This window comes from Callorhinchus milii, unplaced genomic scaffold, assembly GCF_018977255.1.
Source record: "Callorhinchus milii isolate IMCB2004 unplaced genomic scaffold, IMCB_Cmil_1.0 Scaffold3, whole genome shotgun sequence".
In the NCBI taxonomy this organism is placed as follows: Eukaryota; Metazoa; Chordata; class Chondrichthyes; order Chimaeriformes; family Callorhinchidae; genus Callorhinchus; species Callorhinchus milii.
The window spans coordinates 3,918,832-3,936,148 of NW_024704744.1; the positions used below are offsets into that span (position 1 = coordinate 3,918,832).

Sequence of the window (17,317 nt, forward strand, 5' to 3'; positions counted from 1 at the left end):
CTGCTCGCTGGATTTTCCAACTCTTCCCTCCACGAGATGCAGATTATTCAAAACTGCAGCTTGTGTTCTCTCCCGCACCAGGCGCTGCGAACCTATCACCCTTGCTCTTGCCCGGCTTCACTGCCTCCCTATCTCTCAGAGAATCAAGTACAAAACCCTTGTTCTCACCTTCAAAGCCCCCCGCGGTCTTGCTCACCTCTACCTCTTCAACTTCCTAACCCCATATTAGCCTGTCCGCTCCCTCTGCTCGGCGGACCCCGGCTTGCTTCAGGTCCCCGCAATTCCTGCCCCACCATTGACGGTCGGGCAATCAGCATCTCTGCCCCCACTCTAGAATTCTACCCTGCAATCCCTCCGCCTCATCCCCTCTCTTACCTCCTTCAGGTCCCGTCTAAAGACCTTCCTCTTCGACTGTGCCTTCGGCTGTCCTCCCCTCCCTCCCTGCCCTCCACCACTCCTAACCCCAACTCCCAGCTCGGATCCAAAAGCCCCTGATTGTCCAGCACTCTGGGACATCTTTCTGACGTGAAGGGTGCTTTACAAATGTAATTTGTTATTGTTGTAAACAGAGGCGTGTGGAGTAAGGAAACTTACCTAAGGTTTCTCCCTGCCCAGGAATCAAATCCGTATCTTATCACTTGTGCAGTGAGTGCTCTAACCACTGAGCTACAGGTCCTCATCTCAAAGTAGCATCACAAAAAATGCACAAAAGTTTTCCATAGATTTCTATATTTAAGCGATTTGAAATTTGCACCGCCAGTTTTTAAAACTCAATTTAATGTTAAAGAAACCTTACATGATGTTTTCGATTAAAGTTAGACATTAAAACAGCAAACAAATCATTTTTTTTAAAGTTGTACACGCAACAGCCAATGTTCACCAAGAGAGGACAGAAAATGCCATTAAATGTGACCAACAAACCTATTATTACACACAATAACGGGTCCAAAGCACATTCATATGGGCACAGTGTCAAAGATTTGGTTCCTGTGAAATGAAATGTAGTGTTAGACTGAGATTCTGAATCTTCACAGAAATGTAGAAGGTTCCAAAAAAAAGTACAACATTTTAAATTTCTGCACAATACAGTATTATAACAATATGCTTAATATTTAACTGTTACTGGCACCCTGACATTTGCTGACCTCATGTGCTATATAAGTGTTAGAAAACAAGGTTACAAATGGATGATACATGCACCGATTTATACAACAGAATTTGGTTGCGATTTCCACAGAGGTTCAAACGCATTACAAACTTGTTAAAAGCATACGTGACAGCAATACATGGCCTGCCCCACCCCCACCCCCTCCTTTTATTCTAAAACAGTCAAATATGCACCAGTAACCGAAAAACCATGTTAATATCAACTATTATTAGTCAGGCCACTTATAATTTGAGGGAAAAAAAAGACCCTGGGAATTTCTCCTCCAGCCCCCAAAAAACTGATTATAAATTAGAATAATGTCCAATTATCTCAATTCCTTAGTTTTGTATTAAAAATCACTACTCTATTTCACTGTATCCATCTAAATACAGTTGTCCCTCTGTGCAACAGTCAAGATGCTTGTGATAGTGTGCAGTGCTAAGTATAACTCATCTTGTTAAAACAAAGAAACCATGTAAATGGCCCCACACAATTTTTCTATGGCTTCCAAAGAGTTACAACAAGGGGCTACTGTGTTTTCGATGGATGCTTATATACAAACCTATTTGACATAGAAAGACGATTTCAGCAGTCAGATAAATGGACCTGGTTCATTAAACTGCAGCGTTACTGAAACTTTCTTTGTAAATATACCACTGTTAGAATGTAAAAGTACTGAGTTAAGAAGTGCCTTGTACAATGCTGGTCTCATTGTATCCAAGTTTATACCGTGTTGCGGTTAAAAATCCAAGAGCACGTCAAGATTATCGGACTCGCATGGAAGTTCGAACGATCTATCAACGACAAGAGTACTGGAAGATTTTAAAGGTTACATCAATACTAAACATCCCATTGCAAAAATTCTTTCCACATCAACGGTAGAAAAGGTCATTTTCCACAGGTTATGGTAAAGGTTGTAAGAGGGTGGTGTTTTTTTTTTAATCCCTGTACAAAAATGTATTGCAAATATTTTGTGAACTTGTCTTTAAAGGAAGAAGACAGCGGCAAGTTATTGTACGAATGGACGAATGAGACAGTATTTGGTCTGCTCAGAAAGACTGCATGAAATGAAAAATATCTGTAAATTCCCTACAGATTTAGTAATGTTAAAAATGTATAAATATATAGCAGCTTTTTTTTCTTAAAAAGGGTTCCAGTTGTTGAAATACACGCCAACAATGTCATTTACAACAAGCCAACAAGTCAGATTACATGAAAGTGTGTTCTTTGGGAGGTCACAGGTTAAATTAATGCTTCGCCTCTCGCACTCACTACTTGAATATTAACTTTACAGAAAGAAGAAAACAAATTATAAACAGTGCACCCTGATCATTTGAACTCCTATTGATTGATACTTTAAAAAGGCAAAATAAAACCTCTGGAAAACAACAAAAAAAAAATGAAATGAGAGAAAACGAGTGTGTAAAAACAACAACAAAAGAAAAATATAAAACTGGTATTGCACAACTATGAAGCCCACAGGCAGAAACAGATTCAGACCTATTCGCTGGCCCTGAAAACTGATTATGTAGCAGGATCACTTCCAATACAAAAAAGATACAAATAGTCTTAAATTTCCTTTAGGCAGATGCAATATTCTCAGATCCAATGTTGTGTTTCTGTTGAATGACGAGGTAACAGCTTATGGCACGCATTCCTACTGAAAGTACTTAAGGCCAGCGACCAGAAAAAACTTCTCCAAAAAGATTTCGGAGTCCAGAACTGCGATGTGGGCAGCTCGTCCTATGAGGGAGTTTGCTGTGTTGGGCAAAGCGTGAATCACGTCATATCGGATCAGATTGCATTCCTTGTTCTCCAGCACAGGCAGCAGAAGGTTCTGGATCATCTCGGCGTACACTGGTCCTGCAAAATCACAAGGTGATCAAGTTTTACCTGGTGTCGGTTCATATCGGGCTTTTTGATAAAAGTAGAGCAGTACAGGAGAGGATTTAATGCCGTCGACTAAAGGTACGGTCAAAGTAAGTGGTTTCGTTTTTTGATGATAATAATCCTTGCTTTTGATATAACGCTTATCACTTTGTCGAGACGTCTTTACAGGATATACTTCACAGGATATACTGTAAAGTGGTTTGACTGTGTATTTTGTGGGCAAAACGCAACAGCCTATTTGAGCACAGCAGTGTCCCACAAATAGCCATGCAGTGAGTGACTAATTTTTATTTGGGGGATTGTTGGCCAGGACTCCAGGAGAAAGAAACTCACTTCTCTTTTCGAATATTGCCATGGGATCTTTAATATCCACCTGAACAGGCAGATGGGACCTCAGGTAAACATCTCATCCGAAGGACGGCACCTCCGACAATGCAATTCACCCCAAGCACTGCATTAGACTATGTGATTCCAAGTCCCGATGTGGGGCTTGAACCCACAACCTTCTGACTCAGAGGCGAGAGCGCTACCACTGTGCCAGACTAACACAAAAGTGGGAAAGTGGTGATAAAGTCAGTGTTGAACTGTATGAAGGCCCCAGGAATTGTTTGAACAACAACAACAACAAGATTCCATTTATAGAGCGCCTTTCACGTCAGGAGGACGTCCCAAGGCGCTGCACAGTTGGGTCATGACCCGAGCAGGGGGGAAATGGTCAGGGTGAGGGGAGGGAAGGGAGGGAGAGAGGAGGGGGAAATGGTCAGGGTGAGGGGAGGGAAGGGAGGGAGCGAGGAGGAGGAAGAGAGTCGAGAGGGGAGCTGAAGGCTCGGTCAAAGAGAAAGGTTTTGAGACCGGCCTTGAAGGAGGAAAGGGAGGAAGCGGCGAAGGCACTGGGGGATGGAGTTCCAGAGCCTCGGGGCTGAGAGGCTGAAGGCCCGACCACCGATAGTAGGGCGGTTGGGGCGGGGGACGTGGAGCAGACCGGAGCCAGAGGAACGGAGGGTACGGGCAGGTAGGTAGGGGGCTCCAGGAATTGGAATGCTTGAGCTAGATTAATAATAATATAATCCTTGCAGTAATTTAGTAATTTTCACGTTTTCTCGACATCTCAATGCGCTTCACAGAATAGACTCTAAAGTGAATTGACTGTATATTTGTGGGCGAACGCGGCAGCCAATTGCGCACAGCAATGTCCCACAAACAGTCGTAGATTGAAAATGACCAATTTATTATTGTTTTGTTTTGGAGGGATTATTATTAGGTGTGTGGAGTAAGGAAACTTGCCCAAGGTTTCGCCCTCTGCCTGGAACTGAACCCAGGTGTCTCGCTTGCAAAGCGAGTGCTCTAACCACTGAGCTACAGGACTCCACGATTAGCTATAAAATGTTTACTCTTACCTGACTGTTTGTCCTTTAAAGCAGTTTTGCACATCTCAATGCGAGCGGAGTGGTAGGGGACATAGCGGTCTTGTAAAGAGCCAACTAACACGATATTTTTGAAGTAATGAAGACCTTGAACACAAACACACAGATAAAGTCAAAATCCACACCCTCTCCAGGACCGATATCCACAAATGTCACCATGAAAGAAAGCAACTAAAAAATACAGAAAATCAATTGAGGGAGTAGTGTGAAATGTAAAGTGAATCTGCTGTGTATTTTACCACAAATTGAATATCTGCTTCAGAGTTTTCAACCCATCTCTTCTCCCCCCACTCCCTCCCCACCACATGCCTAGTCTTGCACTCAGTCTTCGTAAAGCATCTTCAGACGTCCTGCCCAACGTGAAGTGTGCTTATATAAATGAAGATTGTTGCTTTCAAGGCTCGTCTCAAGACCTTCCTCAGGTTCCCTCCTGCAACCAACTCTCTTGACTCCAACTCCCAGCTTGGGTGCAAACCCTTAACAGTCGACCGCCTTCTGGCACGAAAGGCTTCATGTAATGTAATTTCTTGTTGTTTTGATGTTTTTCACTCCAGACTATTTCTTCCATTGGAGGTCAGATTTCTGTCTTAACCATTGAATCCGGTGTCCTAAGCAAAATTAAAACCCGACACTCAGAAGCCCCTGAGAGTATAAGGACTACGAAATGCTTTGGAACGACAACTGGTTACGGTCTGGAATGCACAGCCTGAAAGGGAGATGGAAGTAGACTCGACAGTAGCTTTCAAAAGGGAATTAGATAGGCACTTGAAAAGGAAAAATTTGCAGGGCTATGGAGTAAGAGCAAGGGAGTGGAACTGGTTGGGTAGCTCTTTCAAAGAGCGGGCACAGGCACGATGGGCCGAATGGCCTCCTTCTGTGCTGTAAGATTCTATGATTCTAACTTGCATTTATATAGTTTCCTTCACACGGGGCAGTGTCTCGGGAGCTCTTAGGTGCTTAGACAAGTCACTGTAGGTTCTAGGGCTACCCACCTGCTTTTTTACTGAGTTTATAGAGAAAAGTCTGTCGCGGATCAGAGTGATCTCTGCACGTCAGCTGCAGCAAGGATCCAGACTTCTTCCATTTCTGCATAAACCAGAGACCTGGACAGGAAAGCGATATAAAAAAAAGTTTGAAAGGCAATAATCACACGGCAAGATACTCAGTCTTCATTACATCACTCAGACTTTATTTTTGGTCAGCCGGGTGTCTGACACACGTGGAGACTGATCATCACGTTTAAGAGTATCTGAACCAAATTACTCAAGAGTTCCACATATTTCTGCCACCTACACATAGAAAGTTCCCTGCAATCTCTCCTTGGAGGGATGCAGCCTTATTATGTAATTCCAGAGAGGATTAGGCATAGGTTGGTGATAGCCAAGACTTGGGGAGCCCAGACTGGGGTAACTGGATTGGAGTTTGACCAGTTAAAACTAGAGATTGGCAGTCAAAGCACTCTGTAGCTGGCTTCCCTTTGAACCACCCGAAAACTTATGGCTTTGGCTTGCAGGGTTAACAGGAGCCAAGTAGGAAAAATCCCCATTCCCATTCACATTAGACCCTTTGGGACGTCCTCCCTACTTCATTTGCTCGCACCTCCCTACCTATCCAACCTGCTTACCCCCCACTCCATCGCCCGCTGCCTCCGGCCTCCTGTTTGTCCCTTGTTCCCTCCGCTCCACCGTCTGGCTGTGCCTTCAGCCACTACGCCCCAAGACTCTGGAACTCTCTCCCTCGAACTCTCTGCTTTGCCCTCTCCCTCCCCAACTTCAACTCCCGCCTAAAGACCTTCTTTTTTGATCGTGCTTACGGTCACCTCCCCCCTTGGCTCCTTGTCAGACTCCGGCACTGTGAAGCGCTCTGGAACGCTACCCTGTGTGAAGGGTAGTGTATAAATGCAAGTTGTTGTTGTAGTACTTGTAAGCTGTACTTTTGCAAAATATCACATTTCAGCAATTCCAGCAGCACCTGTCTTTGGAGGGAACAGGAGGTTGGTGCACTGACAAAAAGAACCCAGGGTTAATTTGCTATTGGGAAGATCAGTTTCCTTTCGATCTTGCCGCCCGCCAGAATGTTAGAGAAGTGCCAACCGCCTCCTCTCGGACCCCAATAAATTCTTGTGGAAAGTTATTCCCTCGGGGAATGCAAAAGATAACTGAACATTGAAAAAAAGCAACTTGCATTTATACAGCGCTTCTCACGAAGGGCAGCGTCCCAGAGTGCTCGACAGTAGCGGAGCACAATGCCGAGCCGGGGGGAGGTGACCATAGACACAATCAAAGAGGAAGATCTTCGGGCGTGACCTAAACCCCTCCCCAACACACACACACACACATACACAAGCTAAGACAGTCATTTAATGCTGGGCCCAAACTTTTATGAGAAGCGAGTTCCTTTGGTGTCTCTTTAGCATCCCGATGACATTTTGAAGAGTCTCTTTATGATCATAGGCAGTTCTGTTAATTGAAAGCAAGTGCTGTATCTAATTTACTAATTTACTATCTCAGCAGCTCCATCATTGCCCTCGCCATCATTGTGGCTCAGAGCCTTGAATTTCTAATCAATAATCCTGAGCTTCTAATCTGCCACGGGTGAAAGGGCAGCCAGTGAACAGATATTTTCTCCCCTATTGTTAATATTATGAGATTTATTGGCTGAGACTTGGCTGTACTAATTGCTAGGGTGAAAATCTATTAAAAGCTACACCAGCTGTTCACCTTATATGCAATTGATCTGAATAACCTGAGTTCATTTCCAGGCAGAGGGCGAAACCTTGGGCAAGTTTCCTTACTCCACACGCCTAATAATAATCCCTCCAAAACCAAAAAANCAATAATAAATTGTTCATTTTCAATCTACGACTGTTGTGGGACATTGCTGTGCGCAACTGGCTGCCGCGTTTGCCCACATATATGCAGTCAATTCACTTTACAGTGTATTCTGTGAAGCGCTTTGGGACGTCCTCCCGACGTGAAAAGCGCTATATCAAATGCAAGGATTATTATTATTATTATTATAAAATAAGTGAGGTCTGTGTGCACAACATGTGAAGGGGCTGATTTCCAACAAGATGAAAATTTAGCTTGCCTTAAACGTTATGTTTACATGCTTATCCATTTAGCAAAAGAATGACTTATAAGGAAAATAGTATTACTAGGGGTCACTTCATTCAATTAATAAGGCACCGTTGTGAACATATTACTCTGAGAATTTTAATACTGTACAATACATTAGTGCATTTGATATTCTTACTACCTTTTGCCTGAATTTTTATTCTTCATTTCATGACACCCGATATTGCCACCTATAGTGAAAGGTCTGAAACTACATGCTTGTCATCAATGAAGCACAAGTCAGCATTTTTCTAGTAATAATAGTGGAGTCATGCACTTGCCTCGCAAGTGAGAGCACCCGGGTTTGATTCCCAAATGGGACAAAACCTAAGGCAAGTTTCCTTAGCTCCACGCACCTCTAGCAGTAAGAAGGAATCCGGCTGTTAGTCGATTGGCAGATCGCTTTTCTGGGGTAATAATTCCTCCAAAAAAAATAATAAATTGGTCCTTTCAATCCATGACTGTTTGTGGGACACTGCTGTGCGCAATTGGCTGCCACATTTCGTCCACAAAATACAGTCAATTCACTTTATTCTGTGAAGCGCTTTGAGATGTCTCAACAAAGTGATAAGGCCCTATATCAAATGTGAAGATTTTATTATTAGAATCCATTAGAAGGCAAGATGGATGTTTTGACGTTGTATGGAAGTCTATTAGTTTGTTTCTTCAAAAGACTTGGATGTTGGAGTGGTGTTCAGAATGTAAGAAGATCATCCACAAAATATACAGTCAATTCACTTTACACTATATCCTGTGAAGCACTTTGAGACATCTCGAAGATGTGATTAGGGCTATATCAAAGGATTATTATTATTATTAGAATATGTAGAATCTTTTTAACTGGGCCAACAAAGGCACTCCACACTTTAATTGAAATATCATACGTAACCTGTATAGTTCAGAGGTTTATACCAGGCAGCCCATGTGATGCCCACAGCTGCCTCACCAGCTGGTAAATGCATTAGGAGTCCAGTGAGAGTCTATTAGCGCACCTGCAGATATCTTTGACCCTCAGAAATCTTTATTATATTTTTCTGGCCCTTACATAAAGGCCACTTTGCTCCAATCCCCTGACTGGTTGCTGAAAACAGGTTAGATTGTATTAGGTATCCTGTATCTGCTTCCAATCCACATTGAAATGTGGAATCCTGTCACGCATTGTTTAGAGCACTCGCCTTGCAAGCAAGAGGACCCAGGTTCAATTCCCGGGCAGGCAGGGCAAAACTTTAGGCATGTTTCCTTACCCCCGGAAAGTGATCCGAGATGCCGTTCAGCGTGAAGTGTGCTATATAAATGCAAGTCGTCGTTGTTGTTTTATAACCTCGCCCTTAGGTCGCGTCTCCAGAAACTACGTTACATACGCACACTCTACATTACCTAAACTAGTTATTGTGTTTACCTGTGTTGACGAGAGCGCTGCTGTTGTACAACGTACCCAGATGAGGTCCAGACAACGAAAGGAAAGTGTGCAGCTTGTTCAGGTAAAATTTAAAGCGTTGCCTTGCAAGAACTGACCGAATGATTAAATTACCTAAAGAATGTCCTATGAAGCTGTTGGAGAAAAATAAATTGGATGAGATTAGAAAAATAGTAACAATCGAACAAGTGAATTTAAAGGCACAGATTTTTTAAACGGATGATCTGCTCCCAATCCCCATTGAAATGTGGAGTATTGGTTAGGGCAGTCGCCTCGCAAGCGAGAGGACCCGGGTTCCATTCCTGGACAGCGCAAAACATTAGGCAAGTTTCCTTACGGCTGGAAAGCGATCCAGCAATCGATTGACGACTGGGTTCCTACCTACTGCTAGGTAAACAGAGGCGTGTGGAGTAAGGAAACTTGCCTATGGTTTCGCCCTGCCCAGGAATCGAACCCGGGTCCTCTCGTTTGTGAGGTGAGTGCTCCAACTAATACGCAACAGGACTCCACAGTAACAACGAACACACGTACAAAGCGCCTCTGGACTATTACCTGATTTTAGAAATGGTGAGGTTGTAGATCTGAATGTACTGTATGATCTCATCCAAAAGACGATCGGTCATGGAATCAAAGTCTGCAAACGTGTCGTTCTAGAAAAAGAAAAATATAAACGTTTAAAATAATATAAAAACTTAATTTCAGATTTAAATGCGTGTGTAAGGGGGGGGAGGGAGGGGGAAGGGGCTGAATGAAATAGCCTTGATATAATATTGTGCTACAATGACTTCTCCATACATTATCCCCTCTATGCATATAGGAGATAAATCACAGGATATACTGTAAAGCAACAACAACAAATTACATTTGTATAGCGCCTTTCAACAATGTCCCACAAACAAAGTGCTGGGATTCCTACTGGGAATCAAACCCAGGGCCTCTCGCTTGCGAGGTGAGTGCTCTAACCACTAAGCTACAGGATCACAGAAGAACGCTTGATATGACTGCAAATATTGGACACCTGACTGAAAGCCAATGGGGTAAAGTTTAGTGTTTATTATTTAATGGGCCGGGTAAGTAATTGCCGCCCAGAAATTTCATAAAAGGTTTGGAGCACAGAAGGAGTCCATTTCACCCATCCCGTCTGTCCTGGCTCTTGATCCCCAAATGAAGCTATCCCACTTTTCTGTTCTTTCTGAACACCCTTTAATATTGTTCAATAATAATTTGGTCACTCAATCCACGACTGTTTGTGGGCCACTGCTGTGCACAATTGGCTGCTCTGTTTTCTCCACAAAATATAGTCAATCCACTTTACAGTATATTCTGTGAGGCACTTTGAGATGTCTCAACAACGTGATAAGGTGCTGTATCATATGCAAGAATTATTATTATTTTAAGTCATGTATTTATCCATTTCCCTTTATGCTTTTATGTAGTTGGTTTCAACTGCTATATATTCTAACCATTCCATATTCTAACACTCTGTGTAAAAATACTTCTAACCTCCTTTTCCTTCTGATAATTATCTTCAATTTATGCTCTTTACTTGTTACTCAGTGACCGTTAAGTAGAAATAATCTAGTTAATCTATGAAAACTATCTTTTTGAAAACCTCTAATCGATTCCCCTTTAACCTTCTCCACTAACCACAAAAATTGAGACCAATAACAGTCATATTTTCTCCACATAATATTAACCCCTCATTTCTGATATGTAATCATCACATCATTTATAAACTGACAGTCATTTAAACAAAGGCTTTCAGCATCTAATTCGACTTAAAAGACTTTCACATCTTGTAGAATTAGAAATTATAATAGTAATCTTGCATTTGATATAGCGCTTTCCACGTCTTCTAGACGTCTCAAAGCGCTTCACAGAATATACTGTAAAGTGAATTGACCGTATATTTGTGGGCGAAACGCGGCAGCCAATTGCGCACAGCAGTGCCCCACAAACAATCGTGAATTGAAAATGACCAATTTATTATTTTTTTTGTATTTTGGAGGGATTATTATTAGGTGTGTGGAGTAAGGAAACTTGCCCAAGGTTTCGCTCTGCCTAGAATTGAACCCAGGTGTCTCGCTTGCAAGGCGAGTGCTCTAACCACTGAGCTACAGGACTCCACCAGAAGGTGATGGGCACAGAAGTGTCTGATGGTCTGGCTTAGTGCTTAGTGGTGGCGTTTGTGGGGGCAATTTGAGGTGATGAATAAAAAGGATTAAACAACTCATACAACTTTAATGAAAACTTCTTAATGGGATTTGCTTTCCCTGTGCTGCAGTGGTAAACATGTTAACAACAACAAATTACATTTACACAGCGCCTTTCACGTCGGGAGCAAATCCCAAGATGCCGGACAGTTAGGGATATTGGACACGAGGTGGGGTTTGGGATCAGGAGGGGTGAAGAGCAGGGAGGATAGGGGTAGGAGGGAGGCCGAAGGCGCGGTCGAAGAAGGGCCTTGAAAAAGGTAAGGGAGGGAGCCAGGCGTAGTGACTGTGGGATGGAGTTCCAAAGTGTGGGGGCAGAAAGGCTGAAGGCCCGACCAATGGTGGGACGGGCTGGGTGGGGGACATGGAGCAGTCCGGAGCCTGCTGAGCAGAGGAATGTTAAATAACTTTAGTAACTTTTGGCTGTGAATTTCAAAATAAAGTCCCACTAAACAAAACTAATTTGATCCTGCTCTTAGCCAGGGGAGCCCTGTAGAAAGTACAGCTGACACTCACTTACTCTTCTGAGTTTCTCACCCACGCGGAAAGATTCGGTGAAATACAGAGACATCTTTGTTGTTGACACCTACAGCTTTTTGAAACTTGATAATATTAACTTGATCGAAGATTCAATGTTCAAACACCAAAGTCTGTTTCAAACACACGACTGTTTGTGGGACACTGCTGTGTGCAATTGGCTGCCGTCTTTCACGCACAAAATATACAGTCAATTCAGTAGGTTCTGTAAAGCGCTTTGAGACGTCTCAATGCAAGGAATATTATTATTAAGTTAAAAATGAACAACAAGCTTTTGCCCTGATGATTCCTCGATAGGACTTACCTGATTTCGCTCGGACATGAGGAAATCGATTTGTACTCCTGGTAATCCCAGTTCAATGTAGGTTTTAACCAAGCGAAGATCTGCACTGTTACCTAAAATCAGGAAGGAGAAAATGTGACTGTTCTCTCCAATAACAACATTTTTTAAGAAGCCCAGAATTTATTCCAAGTTCTTTTCCAGATATCTAATGCTAACTCTTTCTGCATGATTGTTACTTGGTTCTGGGAAGTTTAGACTACACAAAACAACTTGCAAGTATATGGTTGTTGTTGTTGCCTTTCATGCATCTTGGGGCAATTAACAGTGACAGAACTTGACGCTGAGCCGGGGAGAGAGGAGAGGTCACCGTTGGCACAGTCAAATAACAAGGTCTTCAGATGCGCAGGGAACAGGCAAGGCAGAGGGAATAAGGCAGAAGGTTCCAGACTTTTGGGGCAGTTACTGAAAGCATGGCTGCCAATGGTGCCATGTAGTATTCCAAGGCTTTGCTGCAAGACGAGGCGGGGTCCTAGCTGGACAAGTGGTGGGAATCTCGCTAGACAGTGCTCACACTGAGTTGTGTGTTTAGCTGGTTAAACTCCAGAGGCTCTGCTCACCCTCATAACAATCTCCTACTGAAGACAAAAACAAAGGCTGATTTCATGCTGTTTTGGAGTTCTGATGGGCTGTGCAATTCCCCATGTGGCAAGATGTGAAATCACAGCTGTGTTGCCAAGGGAGGGAAATCCTGAGCAGTAACCCAACGCTTCCATGACACATGAGGAAAAAGCAGCGTCAGTATCTCAGGAAGCTCTCTACATAGCTGCTGATATTTAATCTTGGGGTGGGAACGACCCGCTGAGCGGTGGGAGCGCACAGGAGTTAGGAGGTCACAGAGGTATGGAGGAGCAAAGTCGTGGAGGGCTTTGAAGGCGAGGACGAGGATTTTGAATTCTATATCTGGAGGATAGGGAGCCAGTGGAGCCGGGGCGAAGATAGGAATGAGAGCTTCACAAAGTCTGGTGCAGGAGATGACACGAGCTGCAGAGTTCTGAATAATGGAGAACAAACAAAATCACGTCCTAGAGGCCAGTGTCGAACGCCACCTTTATCCTGTGCAAGGCACAGTTACAGTTTGGTAAGCAGTGCATGTTGGCTATTGCAATTGAGAACAGGACTCCCATTCTGGATTTGTTCCCAAATCTTCATGGAAAGTGGAATGCACAGCCCAAAGGCACGTACGGGCAAAATCAATCAATTGGGCTTCATAAAAAGGAGCTAAGAAAGACAGGAAATAAGGGTGTTCAGGGAGTATGGGGAATAAACAAGAAAAATGATTCAGGATCTGCCATGAAATAATAAATTGGAAACAGGCTGAATTATCACCTGTTTTGATGAAAATAAATTACAATGTGAAAAACTCTGAAGCGATTCTTCAAGGATTCTACACCTCGGTAAATGTTTGTACACCACATAAAAATAACATCCGCCGGCTTTGGATAGAGATTTCAAAGTACAACATTTTAAGTTTCGAAAAAGTCTTTCACATCAGGAGGGTGTCTCCAAGCATCTTTAGACAACTGACCAGGAACCAAGCTCATCTGGGGTGGGGGAGGGAAAGAGAAGGAAGGTAACTGGAAGCATGGTCAGAAAGATCAGTTTTAGACAGGCTTTAATGATGTGGAGAGACGGAGGGACTCCAAGATGGAGTTCCAGACAGTACGCAGGAAAACATTCATGCAGGTTTAGTCCATTTTTAATTTTATCACTATAGTTTATTTTACAAATGAACCTACCATCCAATCCATGGACACAGACTATTAAATGGATGCCCTCTTCCAGATTCTCATCTTCCTCCATGCTGAAGTAGGGGATCGTGGAGGCCAAATCGGACACGTCACTGTACATAAAACCAGGAAACTTCAGCTGCTTCAACTCTTCTTTGGCCTGAAGAAAACTACAGTCAGAACAAGTCCATTAATTTTAGGCACTGAGGCAGTGAGTCAGAACACCTACTTTTGTAGCAATAATAATAACGATGGTTCATCACTTACACAATTGGCAGAGCCTTCCTCAAGGCTTCAAGGTCAACCATATACACTACAAAAGCTGCCCACAAATAATGGCAACACCATTAATAAATATTGATAAAATATTTTTGGGTGTGTGGCACTGTACACTCAGAAGACTTCAGCCAAAATTGCTTTAATGTTGTACAATGTTGCTGTGGAATCCTGTAGGGTAGTGGTTAGTGCACTCGTCTTGCAAGATAGAGGACCCGGGTTTGATTCCCAGGCCGGGCAAAACCTTAGGCAATTTTGCTTAATACAGATGCCTCTATTTATCGAGCAGTAATCATAACCCATTAGTAGATTGGTGAATCGCTTTCTGGGGATAATAATCCCTCAGGAAAAGAAATTGGTCATTCAATCCACAACTACTTGTTGGACACTGCTTGTGAACAATCAGCTACCGAGTTTCGCCTAGAAAATGCACAGTCACTTTATATTCTGTGAAGTGCTTTGAGACGTCTCCATGACAAGGCGCTATATCAAATGGAAGGATTATCATTTTTATGAAAATGTTATTTACGGGGACATAGCGTGATAGTCACCAGCTTCTTTTCAGATTCCTAAGCTGGTCTTTAACTGAGAGACTGGAGAAAGCAGATCAACAGAGCACTGAAGGGGAGGGAAAGTACAATTTTGGGCCAAGGTAATCATGTAACCTCCTACTTGTCCTACATTCTCTCTGCTCCACCACCGGTGGCCGGCCTTTCGGCCACTATGTCCCGAAACATTGCCTCTTATTCCTCTGCCTTGCCCTCTTTTAGATCACGCCTGAAGACTTTCCTCTTCGACAGTGATTATGGTCACCTCATCCCTTCCCCCGGCTCGGGGTCAGGCACCGCCAGTGTTTTTTGCAAGAACGCTTTTAGCGTTCAATCCCCTCTCCTTGGATTTTGAGAACCCTTTGTGAGGAATTAAAGGAAAATAAATATATTCACTGAAATGTTTCTCATGATGACATTATGCTCACACTTCATCCAAACTTTTCTTCAATGTTATACAATGTTATTTAATAAGGATTGGTGTGGTTTAACTCCTGATCTGTCCTGTATTTTTTCTCTGTAATTTGAGAAGATAAATGGCAACAGGTCAATATCTTAGCACTAAGCTTTATCTCTCATAGCATCACCTGAGTTTGGTTTAGCTGGAAGCACTCTTGCCTCTGGGTCGAAGGCTGTGAGCTTGAGCCCCACATCAGGTTAGCACAGTCTACTCGGTAACACAATCACAACAACAAAATTAGATTTGTATAGCGCCTTTCACGTCAGGAGGACATCCTAACACTAAAGAAGAATTACTAACACTGTAATTGGGGGAACACTGTCAAAGGTGCCATTACATTGAGGCTGTGTCGCCTATTCAGGTGGATGTTAAAGATCCCAGGGAGCTATTCGAAAAGAGAAGGGAGTTTCTCTCTCTCAGTGTCCTGGCCAACAATCCCCCAAATAAATACTCTAAATTTCAATACTCTAAATGCATGGTGATTGTTTTGTGTGTGTGTGTGTGTGTGTATGTGTGTGTCAGACCAATACAATGTTTTGTGTGTGTGTGTCAGACCAATGGCAATTAACTCCACATATTCACCCTCATCATGTAGTGATTTACACTGCATTTGCTGCCCTCTTCCTGTATTTGTGTACGAAAAGAAACATGTAGCTCATACTATACCGAATTTATTTACTGTCACCTATTTTGATCCAGTTAAATCTTGTAACCACAAATTACTTACAAGTCCTTACTTTGGAGTAGTTCTTTGAGATTAGTAAGATGGATACGAGGGGAATTTTGTGATCGGCGGGGGGGAGGTGAAAAGAAATGTTAATAAGAAATGGTGACACTTTAAAATCTATAATTCTGAAACGCTATATATGAAATTACTTCAGATTGGGTGGCTTCAAATGATTCGGTAATAATTTTCAGGATGAAATGTTTAAACATGGAACATTTCCTTCAGCTAGGGTATGGGGTTACACATTACATCTCCCTAACCATTTGCCTAAGTGGAAGAATAATGCATGTAAATACAAATTTTCTTTCTAGAGAAAAGTTAGTAAATCCAACATGGAAGTGTTTTGTGGCTGTTTTAAGCATTTCTCAAATTCAGAATTCGACCCATATAGGGAACTGCAGAAGAAATCAAGCTGAACAAAATAATTATTGTTCTGCAAGTCGACTAAAATTACAAGAATAACTGGATTATTAAAAAAAATTAGACCGCCTCTGAAAACAAAGATTGTATAAAAACACAGACTGAAATACTTTAATTTTAAAAATTAGAAGTTTTTGCGGCAAAAAGTTACTTCAATTCCATTTCCCACCTGAATTGTGTACGGTGGAGCTTAAAGCAACTCGCATACAGTGGCATATTCGCACACCTGCTTTATGGACAGGAGTTTGCAACCATTATTATTACTCATAGTGAGCAACCAGTTTCAACCATGCTGCCACAGAGAGACAACAAGCACACGTCCTGCACGTTCCCTTTGGGGAGGGCAAAAATATAACCAGTAAAGAACTTGTAACTGACCTATTGACATAGGTAATACAAGCAAAATGTTTTAAGACATTGGTGGGTCTCGGTCATTTATGGTGGATCTGGTATATGGAGTACAGTTAAAAGTAGGGGATTATTAAGTGTCAATAAAAAAACATAAGAGTGCCAGTTGCGTTAACCTGCATGGAACTATACACCATGATATAATAATAATAACCCTTGCATTTGATATAGCGCTTTTCATGTCTTCTCGACGTCTCAAAGCGCTTCACAGAATATGCTGTAAAGTGAATTCACCGTGTATTTGTGGGCAAACAGCGGCAGCCAATTACGCACAGCAGTGTCCCACAAACAGTTATGGATCGAAAATAAACAATTTGTTTTGTTTTGGAGGGATTATTATTAGGTGTGGAGTAAGGAAACTTGCCCAAGGTTTCGCCCTCTGCCTGGAATTGAACCCAGGTGTCTCGCTTGCAAGGCGAGTGCTCTAACCACTGAGCTACAGGACTCCTTGAAATAATCTTGAAATACAGCAGAGATAATGCATTTAAACTTATTATTTTCCTCTTTTAGGTGGACCTGGCATATGGGAAGTGACTGGATAATAATAATCCTTGCATTTGATATAGCGCCTTATCATGTCATTGAGACGACTCAAAGCGCTTCACAGAATATACTGTAAAGTCAATTGACTGTATATTTTGTGGGCGACACAAAATGGATGATG

At 42.5% G+C, this 17,317-nt stretch overlaps 1 protein-coding gene across 2 annotated transcripts in view; it reads right to left on the reverse strand.

The window, feature by feature from the left end:
• Positions 1-760: 760 nt before the first annotated feature.
• The window catches only part of fam135a (family with sequence similarity 135 member A), an 82,329-nt gene continuing 65,772 nt past the window's right edge, over positions 761-17,317 (reverse strand). For both annotated transcript variants that reach the window (XM_007904200.2, XM_007904199.2), the window contains 7 exons: positions 13,824-13,984; positions 12,049-12,140; positions 9,547-9,644; positions 8,977-9,128; positions 5,454-5,564; positions 4,435-4,548; positions 761-3,010 (listed from right to left, as the gene is read on the reverse strand). In XM_007904200.2, the coding sequence (XP_007902391.2) occupies positions 2,805-3,010; positions 4,435-4,548; positions 5,454-5,564; positions 8,977-9,128; positions 9,547-9,644; positions 12,049-12,140; positions 13,824-13,984 (934 nt within the window). In that variant the 3' untranslated portion in view covers positions 761-2,804. The remainder of the gene's footprint in view (positions 3,011-4,434; positions 4,549-5,453; positions 5,565-8,976; positions 9,129-9,546; positions 9,645-12,048; positions 12,141-13,823; positions 13,985-17,317) is intronic.